The sequence below is a fragment of the Bombyx mori genome, chromosome 5 (genome assembly GCF_030269925.1).
Source record: "Bombyx mori chromosome 5, ASM3026992v2".
NCBI lineage: Eukaryota > Metazoa > Arthropoda > Insecta > Lepidoptera > Bombycidae > Bombyx > Bombyx mori.
Window position 1 is genome coordinate 8,175,212 of NC_085111.1, and position 22,189 is coordinate 8,197,400.

Sequence of the window (22,189 nt, forward strand, 5' to 3'; positions counted from 1 at the left end):
TGCTTGATAATTTTTGAATAGACTACGTCTTTTTGTTAGTTTTCATGAAATTTTTACGCTGGTCAGATTTTCATGTTCCATTACTAAAGTCAACTAAGGTAAATCAGAATTGAAAATTCTTTGTATCTTTGACGTACATCACGACCATTTAATAAAAGAAAAAATTCTTCTTTCGTATATTTTGTTTAGAAAATCTGAATGTAGGCATTGTGGTTAGCTTTTAAATAATAATCGAAGCGAAGAGGTTATCAGTCTGAAATTGTATTAACAAGCAATGTTTTAGTTTCTTAGTTTTTCGTTATCTGTGATGGTATATAATAGTATCATTTATACAATAGGCACCTCAAATCTAAAAGAAGTTCTCATTTAAATTTATTTATTCTCCATAATTATTACTATACTATCCATTATATGTATTATTTAATTGATAAATATAAAATTTATGTGTCTACTATTATTCCATTAAATGATATAATAATTGTGCGAATTAAATTCATTAAAATAATCGAAACAGCCAACCAACGAGAAGCAATTGGAGCCGTTTCAACGTATGAAAGTTCCTAAGTATTGTTTTCGAAGTAAAAAAATGTGGCAGGAGGCGAGTCATCTTATTTTTATCTGGGCCCTCTCGCATGGTTGCTTCGTCTGAATGCCAAGAATTTATTGCGTTGTACAGCCTTCAGCGGAGCGCGAAGAATTAGCCGACAATCAACTGAAGGGAGTTTTCACGAAAACCGAAGAGAATTCTGTGTTCTGGTGCTCAAAAATGCCGTACTCATTGCTGTATCTTACTTTAAGCGTAACAATATTATACAATATTACTGGCATTTAATAATACTATTTAAAAAAACAATGGAATAAATAATTCGAAAGCTAACACATGCGTCGTGTTTGCTTTGTCTCATAATCGATTGTGATACAACCAAAATAATAAGACGTTTACGGGTCGTCCAACCGTTGATTGTCACTGGAACAAAAATTCGAAATGTATTAAAGCATAAAACGTGTAAAATAGACGCAAAATTAAACTCTGAAAGCTTTTTAACATGTTTACGAGTCGCGAAAACCTCAGAAAATCCTAAGTACCATCTTAAAATCGTACTCTTGTGACTGTGGTTAATGTTTGGCCTCAGTTATACTACTCAGGTTTTAAAAGTTTGCTGTTTAAGATTATAAGGTGTAATAGCGAGTTATTTATTAGTTAAAACTTTTTGTTGAGGTATACGTGCGTGTCCCTTAGCAGATATACTTTCTAAATTCGATAAAATTTGCAACCCACTTCTTTATCAATGTTAAACTAATGTTGAATGAAATTATTTTATAAAGTTATATCATATAAAATTAAGCCATATTAATAAATCTTCAACAAAAACTGTTTATAAGGTTGAATATAATAACTTAAAATTACGCGTAAGTTGCTAAAAATAAAAATGTATAAGAATTTTGTTACTTAATATTAACCGTAAGGACACAATATTTTTGGTGCTGTATTTACGAATTGTGACGATTTCTTCTTATTTACTTAGCTTCTTATTTGCATTCTCTATTTATTTTATCTTGTCGATACGTTACGGATAGGTAAGGTGGCTGTTGAGAATCAGATAGAAGTGAGTTGTCTATTTAAGTTAATAAAAGAAAAAATATGTCATCAAAATCACCCAATATTAAATGCAATAGTCATGATTATGATATGTTCATTCTAAACAAGGGGGCGTTACACCTCCTTCACAAATCAGATAATTATCACAAACATAGTTATTAGACAAGCTGATATCATTAATTTTATTATCATTGTTAATTCATACATTTTTTATATTGCTCATCGAATTGTTTTGACAGAGTATAAGCACTTGACCTTTTTTCTACTATATAATCGTGTTTACGTCTGTACGTGTAAATTTAAATTTGAATAAAGTATTTTCGGTGTTGAAAGCATTGATATCCGCGATACGTTTCCGGTGCAAGAGATAAGCGCGTCGTATTTCCTCGGCGGCAGTAAGCCAACGGACGGCGCCCGCTGAAAGGAAAACGAAAACAATTTCAAAGCGATCCTTGCTCGCAGCAGATCATTACTGAGATCCTGAACGAGCTTTTCTTTTTTTTTTTAGTTTCCAACTAAGGATGGCAGTTACAGGAAATCTATTTCGAATTATTTGTAATTTTAAATAATGCTAGGAATTCAATAGTTGAAAAACAAAATCAATAGTTTTTCTTTAAATAAAGTACAAAAATTTCTATAACCAAAACAGAAATCTTGTAAGTACAACAATTTTTTCTTTCAATGACCGATATCAATTTTATAATGAAAATGCAAAGTTTCATCCCTCATTCGAACTATCAGATGCTTTGAAGAGTAATTTGTAAAAAAATATTCGCATTTCTTGGTTTCATTGGAATTAATAGACTGCCGTAACTTTGGTTCGACGGAATAGAAGTGACTACTTAGCCGACGAGCAATCAGTTCTTCAGGAATGTTTTAATGAATTCACAATTCTATTTACTGCCTTTATTGATCTCGAATTACTCGGAGTTTCAATGTAGGCAGTGAATTTGCGTGGTAATTAACTTAGTTACAAATTGAAAAGTACTGATCATAACAAATTCAAAACTTGCTACTTATGCGGGATGGTAAGTAAACTGTTCAATATTTGATTTTGTAAATTATAAATCAGATATTTGATCTTAGGACGCACTCGTAGGCACCCTTTGGGTTTATAAAAATATGGGCACGAGGCTAGGGGATGTTACTTTAATTTCATTTCCACCACTAAGGTGATAAAAAATAAAATAAAAAGTACGACTTCTTCCATATTTTTTTATTTCCCTTGTAGGCAGACGAGCACACAGCCCATCTGATGGTGAGTGGTTACCGTCACTCATGGATTTCAGCAATGCCAGGGGCAGAGCCAAGCCGCTGTCTACTAGTTTGCCTACTATTTTGTTAGCTACCATTATTCTCTAGTATTGGGATAGGTCGTACTGCGAGCCATTGAGACAGCCGTCTTACAACATTTTGGATCTTTCCGCAGAAATAACTAGAATGTTGGTAAAAACGAAAATGAATTCAATTTCATCACTTTTTAGGAAAAGAGATTAAGTAGTTATTAGAAAATCGTTGAATGTTACAGAAAAGAAAACGTTAGAACCTTATCTAGTTCATCGAATCAATTATCCATCCACAGTTCGGTATAAGCCAAAAAAAGTCGAAAGCAGGGATTGGATTCCAAAGCTGACCCCGAACCAAGTGAGGTAATTAATTACGCGTGGCTGTTTTTGCAGTGGCCAGACGGAAGAAAACGGACAAGATTTATTGTTTGCGCCACTTCACTCCGGCCTCCCAGACGGCGAATTACTAATCTTTTCTTTAATTCTGATCCCTTGTTTTCTTCCGGCGGTAATAGACCCGTAAGCCGGATTAAACGGAATACTCATTTTGGGCTCGTTTACGTTGCATAGATCCGATAATCTAATGAACTAACAATCGCATGAAACGTTCCTAGTTCTACTCTCCCATGAAAATAAGGGCTATGAGACTTAATTTTATAGATCTCATTGGTGAAACGATTCCTAATTTTGACGGACAGGTGGAGTATACTAAGCATTTTTTTCCCAAGGAAGTACTCAGAAGAACGAGCTAAAGAGTTTGCACATCTTCGTTTTGTCATTTAGCACGGAGTATTATATATATCAGTAATCTTACCTGAAGCCATTCATTTAAAAGCTCTGAATGAGTCCGCCCACCTGTAAGGTATTTTTGGAGTGCTACGAAATTACAACAGGCAGTTGTGTGGTTAAGTTTGTATTGTCGATGTCAATTTTTTTTTATTGCTTAGGTGGGTATACGTTCTCACAGCCCACCTGGTGTTAAGTGGTCACTGGAGCCGATAGACATCTACGGCCTAAATGCTCCATCCACCCTGAGATATAAGTTCTAAGGTCTCAGTATGGTTACAACGGCTGCCCCACCCTTCAAACCGAAACGCATTACTGCTTCACGGCAGAAATAGGAAGGGTGGCGGTACCTTATCGTGGGGACTCACAAGAGGTCCTACCACCAGGAAAATTACGAAAATTATAATTTTGCGGGTTTGATTTTTATTACACGATGTTATCGTGTAATAAATCACCGTCGAAGTCAATCGTGAACATTCGTTAAGTACGTATTTCATTAGAAAAATTGGTACCCGCTTGCAGGATGCGAACACCGTTGCATCGCTAGATACGAATGCACCGGACGTCTTATACTTTAGGCCACGATGACTTGACACGTCCATGGGCGGTGATGACTATGTTTATATTAGATGCTTAGATGCTTGTATGCGTAAAAAGTAGTAGTAAATAATATCAATAAAATTGTTGTTAATGGTAGCTTAATTAATATAATATAGATTCATTTAAGAATTGAATGAATCTATTGAATCATGGAAGAATTGTTAAGGTGAAAGTTGTAAGGGTATTATTTCGTAATTTTTTGGTTGCATTTACATCATTATCCTCATCCTGAACTGGTAGATAAATTTGGGATATGCAACTTATCCTCTGCAGCTGAAAGTGCACCACGACCGTGCACCTTGAGAGGCTATCAGCATAGATAGGAAAAAAATGTGTGTGTGTGTGTGCAACTCACACACGGTAGAAGTGAAACTTATAAAAAATAAGAACAATCGCAAGGGTCAACCACCAACTACTCCGCAGTGCAATAGACCAGCCTCACCCTGGACCCTGGGGGAACCGCCTGCATGATCACGGTATCTCTGCGTCAGGTAAGTATGATTTAGTAAGAGAAATACGGAACAGGAATTGTTGAATTTACGTGTAGCGACATCTGCTGATAATAAACTAAATAGAAATAATTTTAAATCATCTTTTATAGTGTGAGGTAGCACCCTCTGTGAATTGATATTTTAACTTCACGTATAATATGTTCTATCTCATTTTCGTTTCATTTTTTCGTTTCATCGACTTTGAAATCACATCACAACAATTATAAAGAAGCTTCACTTAAAAAAAAAAGATGTACAGAAGTGTACTATGATTAAAATTTGCCTGTGGTCATAAGGCAGATATAGGCAATACAGATTTCTGGTAAATAATTACTTTGACGGTCTGATCTCGCGTCTTTACCGTCACTATTTTATTATTATATATTTCCGACGATTCGAATATATAACAGTTTTCGTGGTCACGAACGAGAAAGTTTTTTGTCGGCATTTTAATATTGAGCTAGAAGCTAGCAATAATATAATGATAATAAAAATGGGGACTGAGCCTTAAGAGTAGTTTTAATTATATCTACGGTTCGCGAAATCTCAGGAAAAAAGAAGCATTAAACAGTTTCTATGATACGATTTATAGCAGTATCGAGTAATTCACATTAAATAAAAACAGATTATGATAAACTCATTATAAAGTTAACAAGTATCGATATAATTGCTTTTTCTTGTATCAGTGAAAAAGAGAATATCTCATCTTATGTTGAGTGATAATCGTTATTTAGTTCATGACATGTGGATGATTTTTATTTCTAGCAAAACAAATAGGCTAAGTTCTGTGTGTGTGTCTACGTAATAAGCCATCAAAGTTTTAGCAAAAACTAGAAATTTTGTTTATCCTTTTAAGCATGATACCCGGGGTGCCTGCCGAGTGGTAAACGTCTTATAATTACTCCACATTAATTAAAGTTTCCGTTTGAATAACTTAGTGGAATTTCAATACAATTCGTGAATTTGTCCTTCCATTTATTATAATGCCCTCCGGACAGATACCCAAATAAACTTGTTCACTAGTAAATTGGGTTGTTCCCGTCTGGGACTATCTCGTTATATGATTGAGACTAACCATGTACTCGAGGAATTGCCTAAACCAATTATTCTGTCGTTCACAGAACTCTAAGTATGTTTAGAATAAAAAGACGCAATTTTTTTTGAGATTGTTTTTCCCATAGCACCACCCTCCTCCTTATCAAAGTCTATCCATACTACATACAATCATTCCGTTCATCTATAATGCATTTCGAGATATAAATGTTGCCATATTGCCTTCTTGCCATGAAATCCAGTACGGTGATTGCTCTCTGGGCGCCATGACACTTTCTTAAAAAGGGCTTTGCGGATAATGCTCAACAGGACTTATATCTATTGAATAAATATTGATGTGGCTACTACAATTTTCTCAGGAAATGGGTTCTAATACTTGTTCACGAACGATGAAGAAAGATAAAATCAGGCTAGCGAAAATTGTAAAATTGTCATATCTATTAGTACACAAGTCGCGCTATGAGATTACACGAATATAAAGGATTTATCATATTTCTTACTGAAGCTTGAAGCGAACATGCGTTCCATTTAGAAACGCGTAAAATAATTATAAGAACCTAAGTTACAAGACAACTGCTATCCAATACAAGGGACACTTTGATCTAAGTAAGGTGGGTTGCCACCTTCGCGTGCTGAAGTATATGAACTCTGGTAACGACTTAATTTCAGTTCTTCACTGATCACGTCTCGACGGCGATCATAAGATCTTCAAAACAAGTCGATGTGGAGGACTGCTTCCACCGCATTAGACTTTCCCCCGATCTGAGGGACCTCGTAAGAATCAGAAACGCGGCAATCCGGGCCTACGATATCCCACGGATTCAAACCGGACTCGGATGCGTCGCTTACAGCGGGAGGTCAAATCCCGCTTAAGCGACGCCCGAAACGAAAATTGGGATAGTTATTTAAAAGAACTCGCGCCCACTCACTAAGCATACTGGCGACTAGCTAGGACCTCAAGTCCGAAACTATCGCCACTATGCCGCCTCTCGTACGCCCCTCAGGCCAACCACCGGCTTACGATGACGATGACAAGGCAGAGTTGCTGGCCGATGCACTGCAAGAGCAGTGCACCACCAGCACTCAACACGCGGACCCCGAACACACCGAGTTAGTCGACAGGGAGGTCGAGCGCAGAGCTTCCCTGCCGCCCTCGGACGCGTTACCCCCCATTACCACTTCCGAGGTTAAGGAGGCGATCGATAGCCTACAACCACGGAAAGCTCCCGGCTCCGACGGCATCCGCAACCGCGCCCTTAAATTGTTACCAGCCCAACTGATAACGATGTTGGCCACCATTTTAAATGCTGCTATGACGAACTGCATCTTTCCCGCGGCGTGGAAAGAAGCTGACGTTATCGGCATACACAAGCCGGGCAAACCGAAAAATGAAACCGCGAGTTACCGCCCCATCAGTCTCCTCCCGGCGATAGGCAAACTATACGAACGGCTCCTTCGTAAACGCCTCTGGGACTTCGTATCCGCGAATAAAATTCTCATAGACGAGCAGTTTGGATTCCGCGCCAGACACTAGTGCGTCCATCAAGTGCACCGCCTCACGGAGCACATCTTACTAGGGCTGAATAGGCGGAAACCCATTCCGACAGGAGCCCTCTTCTTCGATATAGCGAAGGCGTTCGACAAAGTCTGGCACAACGGTTTGATATACAAACTGTATAACATGGGAGTGCCAGACAGACTCGTGCTCATCATACGAGACTACTTGTCGAACCGTTCGTTCCGATATCGAGTCGAGGGAACGCGTTCCCGGCCCCGTCACGTCACAGCCGGAGTCCCGCAAGGCTCCGCCCTCTCCCCGTTACTATTTAGTTTGTATATCAATGATATACCCCGGTCTCCGGAGACCCATCTGGCGCTCTTCGCCGATGACACCGCCATCTACTACTCGTGTAGGAAGAAGGCGTTGCTTCATCGACGACTTCAGACCGCAGCTACCACCATGGGACAGTGGTTCCGGAAGTGGTGCATCGACATCAACCCCACGAAAAGCACAGCGGTGCTCTTCAAAAGGGGTCGTCCTCCGAACACCACGCTGAGCATCCCCCTCCCGACTAGGCGCGTCAACACCTCCGCCCCCGCCATTCGCCCAATCACGATGTTCGACCAGCCCATACCGTGGGCCCCGAAGGTCAAATATTTAGGCGTCACCCTCGACAGTAGGATGACATTCCGCCCCCACATCAAGACGGTACGCGACCGTGCCGCCTTCATTCTAGGACGTCTCTACCCGATGATATGTAGGCGAAGTAAAATGTCCCTTAGAAATAAGGTGACACTCTACAAAACTTGCATACGCCCCGTCATGACCTATGCAAGTGTAGTGTTCGCTCACGCGGCCCGCACTCACTTAATATCCTTCCAAATCATTCAATCCCGTTTTTGCAGGATAGCCGTCGGAGCCCCGTGGTTCGTCAGGAACGTCGACCTCCATGACGACCTGGACTTAGAGTCCATCAGTAAGTATCTCCAGTCGGCGTCGATGCGCCACTTCGATAAAGCGGCACGACACGAGAACCCTCTCATCGTGGCCGCCGGTAACTACATTCCCGATCCTGCGGACAGAATGGAAAGCAGTCGACGTCGCCCAAAACACGTCATCTCGGATCCTTCCGATCCACTAACGGTGCTTCTAGGTACTTCAAGCACCGGTCACCGTTCTCGTCGAACCCGTCGCTTGCGACGAAGGGCTCGACGAGTAAATTAACTCCCAGACACAGCCCACTGAGTTTCTCGCCGGATCTTCTCAGTGGGTCGCGTTTCCGATCCGGTGGTAGATTCTGCGAAGCACGGCTCTTGCTAGGGTTCGTGTTAGCAACGTCATCAGGTTTGAGCCCCGTGAGCTCACCTACAAAAGTTAGGGTTACGCTGAAATAGCCTCTCAAGGCTCTCAGCTTAGGTAGGAAAAAAACAAAAAAAACAAAATAATTTCAGATGGGTTTCAATCTTTCAAGAGTTCGTTTGCCTATCGAAAACAACGTAATAGTATGACTTTGGCCCTACGGTTCAAGGTGAATTGGATTTTGTATACTGGCTCCGATGAATACCATGAACCGATCATCTGCGTAAAACAATTTTGCAAACGAATCTATAATAAGAAAAACCGTGTATACATCAAAGGAAATTATTAATTTCGTTTTCCTGAATAAAAATCTCAAACAGATAAACTGAAACGAGCACTACGGCTGCCTTACCTAATTAGGAGCACCGTGTACACCGTAATAATATTATTTTTATAATACGTGCCGTAGTAAAATTTCTAATGAGGTATGGCCTTAGGTAATGTTGTTGTTCAAAGTTTAGTCGTTAATTAGTGAGTCGGGAACGTGTTCGGGAACTCCGCGGATCCCAGGTGGCTGTGCTTCCACGTTACACTGTTTATTTGCATAAAAGTTAGTGCATTTACAGAATATGGCGACACGTGCGGCTTGTTCAGCATCGCCGCTACGAATTCTGTGCCCCGTGGTCCCGTAGAACATGTTATTTTATCCATCGGAAATTAGAAATTCAAGAATGCGATGTAGCTTGTTACCTAAACAAGATGTGTGGTGTCGTGGGACACCGGATAGGAACGAAGTTCTAATTTATTATAAAAATTCTTATTATAAAAATATTAATTTTAAGTTCTATTCGAGGTACAAAGAAAATAAAACTGGAGGTTTTTTTTTTTATTTTTTTTTTTATTGCTTAGATATATGGACGAGCTCTCAGCCCACCTGATGTTAAGTGGTTACTGGAGCCCATAGACATCTACAACGTAAATGCGCCACACACCTTGAGATATAGTTCTAAGGTCTCAGTATAGTCACAACGGCTGCCCCACCCTTCAAACCGAAACGCATTACTGCTTCACGGCAGAAATAGGCGGGGCGGTGGTACCTACCCGTGCGGACTCACAAGAGGTCCTACCACCAGTAATTACGCAAATTATAATTTTTGCGGGTTTCATTTTTATTACACGATGTTATTCCTTCACCGTGGAAGTCAATCGTGAACATTTGTTGAGTACGTATTTCATTAGAAAAATTGGTACCCGCCTGCGGGATTCGAACACCGGTGCATCGCTTCAACACGAATGCACCGGACGTCTTATCCGTTAGGCCACGACGACTTCAACAACCCAGGGTGATTCGGTAACGTGCGAACTTATTGTGGTACACTTCATTCACGGATGTTTGTATAAGAGTTAGTGTATTGCGCAAATGAACGCTCTGAGATCGTGGTCAATGAATGATAAAAAATATGTTATTTTTTGTACGTTATTACAAAGTTAAGTCGTACACTGTGCGCATTACTAATAATAAGGAACTGCGTTCCAAAAATCTTACGTTACGGACGTTTTTCCCGGTTAGGGTACCCCTCCGTATCGTCCCATAAGGAACTTCGTTCCAAAACTATGTAAATAGCATTAGATATCGCGAAATACTGCGGCAACTGCTCTATTTAAATGAATTTGAGTGAAATGAGTTTTGAAATTGTAACTTAATATAACAGTTATAAATCTATCTGTTTACACTTCATTAATACTAGTGCAGATGTGCTCACGACGAAAACTTGTCTTAGTACACAAAGCCGAGACAATTAACGGATTTACAAATTTCTCTTCGAAGGAATAGTTAGTTGTCTTTAGGCGTTGCGAGAGTCGGCACACTCCAGAGCAGGGCGGGCTTCGAACGAGGGCTAATGGCCCGTTAATAATGCTCGCCAGTCGCTCTGTTAGCAGCCTTCCCGCCACGAATTACGACTTGGGGCTTTCTGCTAAACTGCCGGGAATCGTATACTCGTAGCTCGTACGGCAGTTGGGCCTTAATGAGACGTGGATGGCGCGATGGTTGCGCGGTCATGTAGGCATGATTAGATTGCGAGCCCGTTTGCCCAATTTTTGCTTCGACAATAAGAATTGTGCATTTACATGCTTGATTATTATATTAATATTAGAAATTGAAGGGACTAAGTATTATCACTGTTCACGTACTGTATCACGAACTTATGTTGGTTCGTAGCTGGGTGGAATGTACTAACAGAGGTTTGAAGTTTTTTTTTTTTTTTTTTTTTATTGCTTAGATGGTTGGACGAGCTCACAGCCCACCTGGTGTTAAGTGGTTACTGGAGCCCATAGACATCTACAACGAAAATGTGCCACCCACCTTGAGATATAAGTTGTAAGGTCTCAGTATAGTTACAACGGCTGCCCCACCCTTCAAACCGAAACGCATTACTGCTTCACGGTAGAAATAGGCAGGGCAGTGGTACCTACCCGCGCGGACTCACAACAGGTCCTACCACCAGTAATTACGCAAATTATAATTTTGCGGGTTTCACTTTTATTACACGATGTTATTCCTTCACCGTGGAAGTCAATCGTGAACATTTATTAAGTACGTATTTTATTTGAAAAAATCGGTACCCACCTGCGGGATTCGAACACCGGTGCATCGCTAGACACGAATGCACCGGACGTCTTATCCTTTAGGCCACGACGACTTCAAAAGTGAGAAAAATATTTTTTATGTAGTACCGATTTTTCAAATAAAATACGTACTTAATAAATGTTCACGATTGACTTCTACGGTCAAGGAATAACATCGTGTAATAAAAATCAAACCCGCAAAATCATAATTTGCGTAATTACTGGTGGTAGGACCTCTTGTGAGCCCGCATGGGTAGGTACCACCACCCCGTCTATTTCTGTCGTGAAGCAGTAATGCGTTTCGGTTTGAAGGGTGGGGCAACCGTTATAACTATACTGAGACCTTAGAGCTTATATCTCAAGGTGTGTGGTGCATTCACGTTGTAGATGTCTATGGGCTCCAGTAACTACTTAACACCAGGTGGGCTATGAGCTCATCCACACATCTAAGTAATAAAAAAAAGAAAAAAAAGACCTATGAATGGATACCCTTGGTTTAAAATAAAGCAGGGGTCAAGCGATATAGGATAACTCACTTTTTACAGAATGGCCTATTTATGGGGTCTGCTGCTTATTTTAGATATTTCTTGAACTTTACCTAAATGTGCAAACTCTATTTCCATGTATCTTACAAATACCAAGAAAAAGTGTTTTTTCATTTTGCGTAGAAATAAAATAAAACAAGTATGCATAACCTAAAAGAGTAAAATTTGGTGTTATAACCAAGTCGTTTACTCTACTCTAAGTTGTTTCTAATCCAAAACATAGCACTAGCAAATTAGCTCATCTAATCAAAGCTTAGCTCAGCATAGCTTGGCGTTGATTTGTCTACCTAAACCGTGCTTACAGACGAGCATTTAACACGCCTGGTGTTAATGGCTTCCATTGGCTATGCCATTAATAATATCAAATACAAAGCTGACTGGCGAGTAAAATAGCCCGTTTCATTTAATTTACAATGTTTAAATTGATTTGGAAAAAATGTAAACACTGGTAAGTTTTTAATGACGTCTCTCCGATTCCTACTTTTTTCCCGCGGTGCACATACCTACTATTTTTTCTCCTACCAGGCCGAAAGTTCATGGAGTACCGAGCCGAGGTCCAGGGGCGAAGCCTCGGTGTGGTCCAGGGGCGAAGCCCTGGCGGGGGTAGGGGGGGCGGAGCCCCCCATACTCATAGGAAAAACAATTTAACTGTTTTTTATTTTTAAATAAACTACTACTAATTGTATAAGAACTGTCTGATGAACTCATCTTTTTTAATACTTCACTATTAAATTTTATTGCCTTTTGTTTATTTCACTTTTACACTAAACACAATATTGCAAATTACCCGAGCATAACAGTGGCTGAGAATTTTAGGTGCGTGAGAGCAGACGTAGAAACTAACGCGCATGCGCATTTGTCAGTACCCAGGGAGGAAAAGTTACACTTTCTTCCCTGTACAGCGGGAGGAAAAGTTATACTTTCTTCCCTGTACAGCGGGAGGAAAACCGAACTCTCGGCGTAGGTAGGAGAAAAAATTTGTATTTCTTATTATGGTTATGGTACCGATAAAATAATTTCAGATCAGAAGCTCTCAGTTCTTATTGTAAAAGCCTGCTTGTCTATTAATTAAAAGACTCCGATGACACCAAAGTGCTGCTACTAATTCCCCATAAGCCATCTCTAGTACTTGTACTAGTATCCTTGCATTAATTTGTTATAGCTTCATCTATCATAAGTAGACCAAATACTTTTGGAAAAGCATGGTGTAAGCCTACACTGTTTTGGACTACGATACTAATTTGTTCTGAAAATTGTAAGACATTTGTGTTTTTCCTTACAATTTGGTCTTGAAAATCCAAACTTTACGTCATTTTGACTGACTCGGTGGTGCAGTAATTAGTGTCCCTGATTGTTGTTACGTCGAGGATCGTGGGTCCGATTCCCTTATTGGATAAACATTCGGGTGATGAACAGGTTTGTTTACTGTTTGTCTTGTTGTTTATGTATGTCAGTTTCTGGTACCCATACAAGAGGGAATCCTATTTTGGGGTCGGATGACCGTGCGTGATTTGTACCCAGCTATTTATTTTTAATTAATATTTTTATTATTATTGGATCTTTTCAATAACCTTTAATTTGTTCGATTTTCAAATGGAATTTTTATATGATTTGATTACTATGATTTCTAGTAATTTAGTTCAACATCTTTATACTAGTGTTAGCTATTTTGACAAGTTATATCTTAATCAAATAACTTTCTACACGGCAATTACCTTAAAAGCCTCTTACTCGAATATACGTATAATTGCAAGCAGATATATCTTTTAAATCTCTGTACGGAGCGATGACAAAAAAGCTGAGTCCACATGTTTTATCTCGACTTTTCGCTTGGACGATCCTCGTGAGTGAAGGAAATTATTGCTTCGGAGGTAAACCTGTGTAGCCCGCACCAGGAAACAGAACACAAAGACAAAACGAAGAGAATCTTCATTATAAACGTTGACAAATTGAAAGAGTTTCAACGTATGTACATTTTACATAGTGCACCTTTGATTGAAATTCCCTGGTATAGGATTCTGAAATATGGAGAAATAGAATGTTTCTAGATCAAAAGTTTTTATTATAGTGACCAGCCGTTAACCGTATTAATTCACTGTTCACAATACTAATTAATGCACTAGCAAATATTCAGATTTTCAATTCGGCTTCTTCTTGTTAGGTTTATTGTTTTACGAGTGACCACATGCGTGACGTCAATCCCTCTTTTGCACACAATAGAGAGGCGCATGACGCAGCTGGGGTCACAAGGGCTTCTTCTAAATGCGTTGAGGCTTACCGGTAGCTCTTCGATTTATTACGCATGTTGCAAATACGAGTGTTTCTCTTGTGAAATCCAATTGAAGTTGGTATTTTTTTTGTTTTGTTTGAACTCTGCTCCGATGGCGGGAATAGCGATGATAAAAAGGAGATGTGGGGATCATCTCAAACAATTCCTCAGAGCACTTTCACTTCCTCATTTAGTAGACTCACAAGACGTCCTACCAGCAGTAATTACGCAAATTATATTTTTGTGGGTTTGATTATTTATACGATGTTATTCCTTCACCGTCGAAATCAATCGTGAACATTTGTTAAGTTTTTTTATTTTTTTATTTTTTATTGCTTAGATGTGTGGACGAGCTCACAGCCCACCTGGTGTTAAGTGGTTACTGGAGCCCATAGACATTTACAACGTAAATGCGCCACACACCTTGAGATATAGTTCTAAGGTCTCAGTATAGTCACAACGGCTGTCCCACCCTTCAAACCGAAACGCATAACTGCTTCACGGCAGAAATAGGCGGGGCGGTGGTACCTACCCGTGCGGACTCACAAGAGGTCCTACCACCAGTAATTACGCAAATTATAATTTTGCGGGTTTGATTTTTATTGCACGATGTTATTCCTTCACCGTGGAAGTCAATCGTGAATATTTGTTGAGTACGTATTTCATTAGAAAAATTGGTACCCGCCAGCGAGATTCGAACACTAGTGCATCGCTCGATACGAATGCACAGAACGTCTTATCCTTTAGGCCACGACTACTTACATCTGCAGTCTTACCATGATGTTATATTATCATGACATATAGCAATATGTATGAGTCCCGGTATAATTTTAACATAAAGTGAGCCGTGAATCATTTAACCATCTACAGCAAATCTAATTTGTAAAATAAATCTATTGTATTTGTTTGGATGTTGTCAATGATATACTACGCCGGAGTGAACTGATATTTTCGGAAGACGGGAATATACTACAAGCCTAAATACATCGCGATAAGTCACCGTTGCCTAAAGGATAAGTCGCTCGGCATACACATATCAAGTGATGTGGCTATGCTGGTTGAAACAAAGCCGGCGAGTTCCAATCTCTTCAAAGAAATTCGTACTTATTACGTGCTTACAAACGACTTGTGCGATGAAGGAATGGCATCGTGTAATAAAAATGAAAGTGTTAATTTATAAATTTACGTACCTGCTAGGAGTAGGGTGGTAGTATAAACTAGCACGGGTAGGTACCACCATCCCAGCCTGCTGCGGTCATTGGTTTTGGTTTAAATATCGAAACAGCCATTACACAGTAAGTACAATTTAGACCTAAATCTCGTGGCTCAAGATGGCAGTACACACACAGTGGCACACAGTAAGTACAATTGAGACTTAAATCTCATGACCCAAGAATATACAGTCCAAAATTCTAAGCCTGTATACTTGCAGCTTTGCAGTGAACCATGAATATAACACAAACGTAGGTGTCAGGATTCCCCGTGGCGATCCTTGGAGTTCCTTGACCTCGCGTGTTAGTTGATTTTCAAGTGTGCTTCTTACTACATTGCGTGCAGCGTGAAAACATTATTTATTTATAAATTATCGTGTATATGTGTTTTTTATTGTACTACCGCGCCTGGAATCCTTAACACCTCTGTTAAGGATCTCTAAATCCCCCTCCAAACAAGTTTTATTCTCGCCCACCACCGAGCTTCACTTCATCGAGCGATCGCGAACGCATGCATATACATTTTAACGATTACATACTATACATTATCTACTCCAATATATAACCACATTATTATTTGTTCTTCAGTTGTTTATCTTTAATAAACCTGTAAATACGAGCCAAATCGTTTCATTGAAGAGAACAAGACATCCAGCAAAGAACATTGGTGACCTCGACGTGATGAACGTGATCAACATCAAACAGCAGGGAAGTGTCCATTCCTGATTTATATCTATTCTCATCATAAATCATCCATTAATTCATCCATAGGCCTTAGACTCGAACAAAAGTTAGCTTAATGTACTTTAAACTTTAACAAACTACCTCCATCTTAATAACTAAGAGTGAAATACATTAGTCAAAACTTGATTATTACACATTAATAAAGTCAAATATCATTTCGTAATCAATACTTCATTAAATACAGCAAATTATTATAATATTACATTTTGTTAACGCTGAGATTGCAGTACAACGAGTTGTTACAATACATTTCGAAATAATTCTTTAATAACAAGCGTAAAATTTAACATTTAATTATTCATCATACGCATTCATTTAATCATAACATTTGTTTTGAATAGTTCAATTTCTGCATTCCAGTAAACGCTTCGTGTCGCACTACGTGTGTCATTTCAAAGCCGTTCGTTCCCGCATCTGGCCGACTACAGTTTATAAGACACTGCGCTGACCTTGACCCATTGTTAATTGAGGGCATTGACCGGATTGCATAATTTACGTAACATTCTATTTTAATTTTATTTATTTTTCTCGTTTGCTTTCAATTTTGTATTGCTCATTCCTTTGCCATTATGTCTCACACTGAGAGATCTATCTCGCCAATCGGGAGTCTTAAACTAGATGTCCCCAGTGCAAGCACAGTAAGCACATTAAAAGAACTCAACGCTCGTCGTAGTTCCGTCAAGGGTCGCATTACTAAATATAAAAATTTATTTAATAAGATCTCAGAAACGCAGCCGACCTTGCAGGTTGATTTGTGTATGCTTAATCAAAGATATGAAAGTTTGAGAGAAATGTTTTCCAAGTTTGATGAATTGCAGACGCAGATAGAAATAATGAACACTGCTAATCTAGAAGCTGAACTAGATATAAGAGATGATATTGAGACAGATTTTTCATCACTTATCGCAAAAACTCAATTATTTTTGGAGGCTAATCAGACGCAACGCGAGGACTTTAGGCCCGCGAATTCTGAAATTTGTTCCAATTGTTCAAACCCAAGTCAACATATATCAGGCTTCAAATTGCCTACTATAAAAATTGCGAACTTTGACGGCACTTACTTTAAATGGCTAGAATTTCGAGACACTTTTACTTCATTGATCCACAGCAACAACAGAATTGAATCAGTACATAAATTTCATTACCTCAACTCTTATCTTGAAGGAGAGGCTGCTCACGTCATCAGCAATCTCGAAGTTAGTTCTGCCAATTATGATGAAGCCTGGAAACTTCTTTGCGAGAGATACAACAACGAAAAGCAACTGATAAGCAATCATTTAAACTCGCTCTGTAACCTTCAGCCCGTGTCTCGCGATTCATCTAAAGATTTAAAATTTTTAATCGATCACATTTCGAAAAACTTACGGGCTCTCAACACCCTGGGCGAACCAACGGCGTCGTGGGATACGCTAGTAATACATCTGGTCACTTCAAAACTCGATAGTAGCACTAATTTTAAGTGGGAGGAGCACAGGAGCAATTTCAAGAGATCACCTTCTCTTAAAGATTTTTTTTGTTTCCTGAAAGCTCGAGCCAATATTTTGGAATCAATACAATTGAATAGGACAGAGCGTGCTTCAATTAATAAACGTCCGTTAAATTCCTTCGATTTGAGCAAAGGTCAACGGCCTCAAACAAGATCATTTGTGATTTCAGCTGGCCAATCCTCCTCCTCGTCGACTTCCATATGCGTCCTGTGCGGTGGTGATCATCGCTTATATGATTGTGCGACCTTCTTGGCAAAATCAATCGCTGACAGGACCGCCGAGGTGGTGAGGTTAAGACTATGTTTTAACTGCCTACGCAAGGGGCATTCAGTACAACAATGTAGGTTAGGTCCTTGTTACATTTGCAAATTATTTCACAACACCCTACTACATAGGGATAATTCTCAGGCTGCAAATATATCCAACGTTCAAGCACAAAGCTCGACAACCGAAGCGGGGTCTGAGGGTGAGCAGGCTACGTGCAATAGCGCTGTCAGTATGTCAGTGGGTTCCAAATCAAATGTACTTCTTTCAACGGCGATGGTCGAAATATACAATCCAAACACAAGACATCATGTCACGGCTCGTGCACTTCTAGACAGCGGCAGTCAGTCGTCCATTATTACAGAGAATTTAAAATTGAAATTACAGTTAAGTTCTTTACCGACTAAATTAAACATTATAGGGATTGGTAATCAAAACACATGCTTGAAGTCGTTGAATCGTTGCAACATAGTGTTGGCCTCAAAGTGTAACGATTATAATATTGGAACTTCATGTTTAGTGCTGCCTCAAATTACAACCAACCTACCTAATAAGACAGTAGATATTTCAGAAATACAACTTCCATCTCATTTAAAACTCGCAGATCCTAAATTCAATTATTCGGCACCTATTGATTTACTAATAGGAGCCGATATTTTTTGGACTTTAATTGAACCGCGACAAATTTCTTTAGGAACCAACAAGCCCGTTATGCATAAATCTAAACTAGGCTGGATATTATCCGGTCCAATCTCAACCAGTCAAAACAATCACAAGAATTCTATACATTGTAATTATGCTTTTATTCAATCGCGCGAGTCGAGAGTTTCAAATAGGTCTCTTAATGAGCAACTAGCTAAGTTTTGGGAAATTGAGCAAGTACCTCAATACGATTCCCTCAAAACAGAAGAAGAAATAGAATGTGAAAATCATTACGTTGCTAACACATATCGTAATGACGAAGGCAGGTTTTGTGTGAGATTGCCATTAGTTTCAGAGCCCACTTGCTTAGGCGACTCATTCACACTAGCTAGAAACCAATTCTTGTCATTGGAGAGACGTTTGTCAAAAAACAGTGACCTTAAAAATTTATATTCGCAGTTTATACATGAATACTCTGTGCTAGGCCACTTGTCTGAGTCAGAGATATTGATTCCTCGGCAATCTTATTTTATACCTCACCACGCGGTACTGAAACCATCTAGCGAATCAACCAAGCTGCGCGTCGTATTTAATGGTAGTGCGAAGACAACATCTGGATTTTCCATAAACGATTTATTAATGGTTGGCCCAAATATACAAGATAAACTTTTTAACATTTTGCTTCGATTTCGTCAATACACCTACGTAATATCAGCTGATATAGAAAAGATGTACCGACAAGTACAAATACAAAACAATGACCGCGATTTGCAAATGATACTTTGGCGTGATACAAGTACGGAGGCACTGAGATCACTGCGGCTCAATACAGTTACCTATGGCCTTTCTAGTTCAAGTTTCCTGAGCACACGTTGTCTGTGGCAGTTGGGCGAGGACTCTTGTGAACCTAAAATTAAAAATATTATTCAGAACGACTTCCTGGTGGACGACATGCTCACCGGAAGTGACAGTGAGACTGAGCTACATTATATTAAAAAAACCGTAGAGAGTACATTAGCAGCCGGCTGTTTCAATCTACGTAAGTACCGTTCCAATATACCATCTCTCTTGATCGAGCCGCAGTCTGTTCAACGTGAACTCATAATTAGTTCATCGTCACATACCTTAGGGATAGGTTGGAACCCCAACGAAGATTACATTAGCTTTCCTAGCAATTACAAAATTACAAAAAATATTCCTACCAAAAGATCAATTTTATCAGATTCATGTAAAGTTTTCGATCCTCTTGGATTGCTGAGTTTATTCACAATTAAACCTAAAATCATACTGCAAAGACTTTGGCTGACTAAAATCGATTGGGATGAACCTGTTCCCGCCGACATAAGTAGAGCCTGGCAATCATTTCTTTGCAGCGTGTCTGAAATGCAACACTTGCGAATTCCTAGACATGTCTTATGTCCCGAGTCGATTAACACAGAGCTGCATTGCTTCTGCGATGCTTCGCAGTCTGCATACGCAGCATGCATTTATCTCAGATCTCACGACGCGCAAGGCAACGTGCGCGTACGCTTGTTATGTTCCAAAGCTCGAGTAGCTTCTGTGAATCCGATGACTATTCCAAGACTCGAGCTATGCGCGTGCGTCCTGGGCGCACAGTTGGTGAGTGCTGTGTGTCGCGCATTGCGATGCGCAATTTCCCACAAAATATTTTGGACTGACTCATCTATTGTGCTGACCTGGTTGAGTATGAGATGTGATAGACTGAAAACCTTTGTGGCAAACAGGGTAGGTACCATTTTGGAATCGACTGACATTTCTGAGTGGCGTCATGTGCCAACGTCGTGTAATCCTGCAGATTTAGCTTCACGTGGTTTGGATGTGTCTGCACCTCCTCAGATGGATCTTTGGTGGAACGGCCCAAAGTTCTTGAAAGAAAGCAAGAATGAGTGGCCAGCATTGTTTAACCACCGCCATCCCACTGATGATTTGCCGGAAATAAAGATTAATTTAGTGAACACATCTAAAAACATGATACAGACATTAATACATTTTGATAGGTATTCTAATTTGCGCATATTGCAAAGAGCTTGTGCATATATTTTAAGATTCGTTTTAAATTGCAGAAACAAACCCAATAAAAAGAATGGTATATTGCAGCCTGATGAGCTCATCAATTCATTTGAAACTTTAGTGAGATTAGCTCAGAAGGATAGTTTTAGTACTGAACTAGCCACAACCGATAATAAAGGCGTGCTGAGTCCGAACAATCCTTTAATTTCCTTAAGCCCGTTTATTGATGATAAGGGTATATTACGTGTAGGTGGTCGTTTAAACTATTCTTGTCAGATTTACGACAAACGTCATCCTATGCTACTACATGCGAAGCATAAATTGACAAAACTATTGTTCCAGCAAGAACATTTACGTCTTCTGCACGCTGGCCCACAGTTACTACTGTCCACTGTCAGAGAGTTCGTCTGGCCCATAGCGGGCAGAGATCTGGCACGTGCTACTGTGAGACAATGCATTGTATGCAGGCGGGCAAGTGCTAAGATGCTTGCACCTATGATGGGCGCATTACCCAGTCAACGCGTTGATCCTGACTTCCCCTTTATAAGTGCTGGTATTGATTTTTGTGGACCTTTCTTAATAACTGATAGGAAGGGTAGAGGGTGTAAGATATCGAAATGTTATATGTGCGTTTTTGTCTGCCTCAGATACAAATGTTTGCATTTAGAAGCCGTAAGCGACCTCACCAAAGAGGCATTCATATTATCGTTGCGTCGTTTTATCTCTCGCCGAGGTAAGCCGAAGGAGATTTTCTGCGATAATGGCAGAAACTTCGTATCTGCATCCAAAGAGATTACAGAATTTGTGAACTCTCATGCTGATGGCGTCGGTGGATTCCTTTCTAGTGAAGGGATTGATTTTAAATTTCAACCGGCATATGCACCACACTTCGGGGGTCTATGGGAGGCGTCAGTCAAATCAGCCAAATTTCATTTGAAAAGAATTCTCGATAACACTCACTGCACATTTGAAGAATTAGCTACTTTGTTTAATCAAATCGAAGCCATACTCAATAGCAGGCCTTTATGTCCCTTATCTTCCTCTCCTGATGACCTTGCTCCTCTGACTCCCGGACACTTCCTCATTGGAAGACCTTTGACGTCGTTGCCATCACCTAACTACATGCAACTTAGTACCTCTAGATTGAGCCGATACCAACACTTGGAGCAGATTCGTCAACATTTTTGGAATCGATGGCAGCTAGAGTACTTGAACGAATTACAGCAAAGACACAAATGGCGCGTACCAGCAAGATCAATCCAGAATGGTGACTTAGTTCTACTGAAGGACGAGAATATTCCACCGATGCAATGGCGGACGGGTCGAGTCATCAACCTATTTCCAGGAAAGGACAATATCGTGCGAGTAGCCGAAATTAAAACTTCGACTGGCGTTTATCGGCGTGGACTTCGATATCTTTGTCCTCTATTGGATACTGCAGAAGATTCTTCATTGGAAGCAAATGCTTCCAAGGCCCCGGAGGATGTTAAGGATCTCTAAATCCCCCTCCAAACAAGTTTTATTCTCGCCCACCACCGAGCTTCACTTCATCGAGCGATCGCGAACGCATGCATATACATTTTAACGATTACATACTATACATTATCTACTCCAATATATAACCACATTATTATTTGTTCTTCAGTTGTTTATCTTTAATAAACCTGTAAATACGAGCCAAATCGTTTCATTGAAGAGAACAAGACATCCAGCAAAGAACACCTCCTTGGCTTTGAATTTAGAAGCCCATTG

At 39.8% G+C, this 22,189-nt stretch overlaps 1 protein-coding gene across 1 annotated transcript; it reads left to right on the forward strand.

Annotated features, from left to right (window-relative positions):
* Positions 1-15,702: 15,702 nt before the first annotated feature.
* Positions 15,703-21,937, forward strand: LOC119628558 (uncharacterized). Its single transcript, XM_062668488.1, has 2 exons — positions 15,703-16,509; positions 17,670-21,937. The coding sequence occupies exon 2, from the start codon at positions 17,999-18,001 to the stop codon at positions 21,935-21,937; it is 3,939 nt and encodes a 1,312-aa protein (XP_062524472.1). The 5' UTR covers positions 15,703-16,509; positions 17,670-17,998.
* The last annotated feature ends 252 nt before the right edge of the window (positions 21,938-22,189 follow it).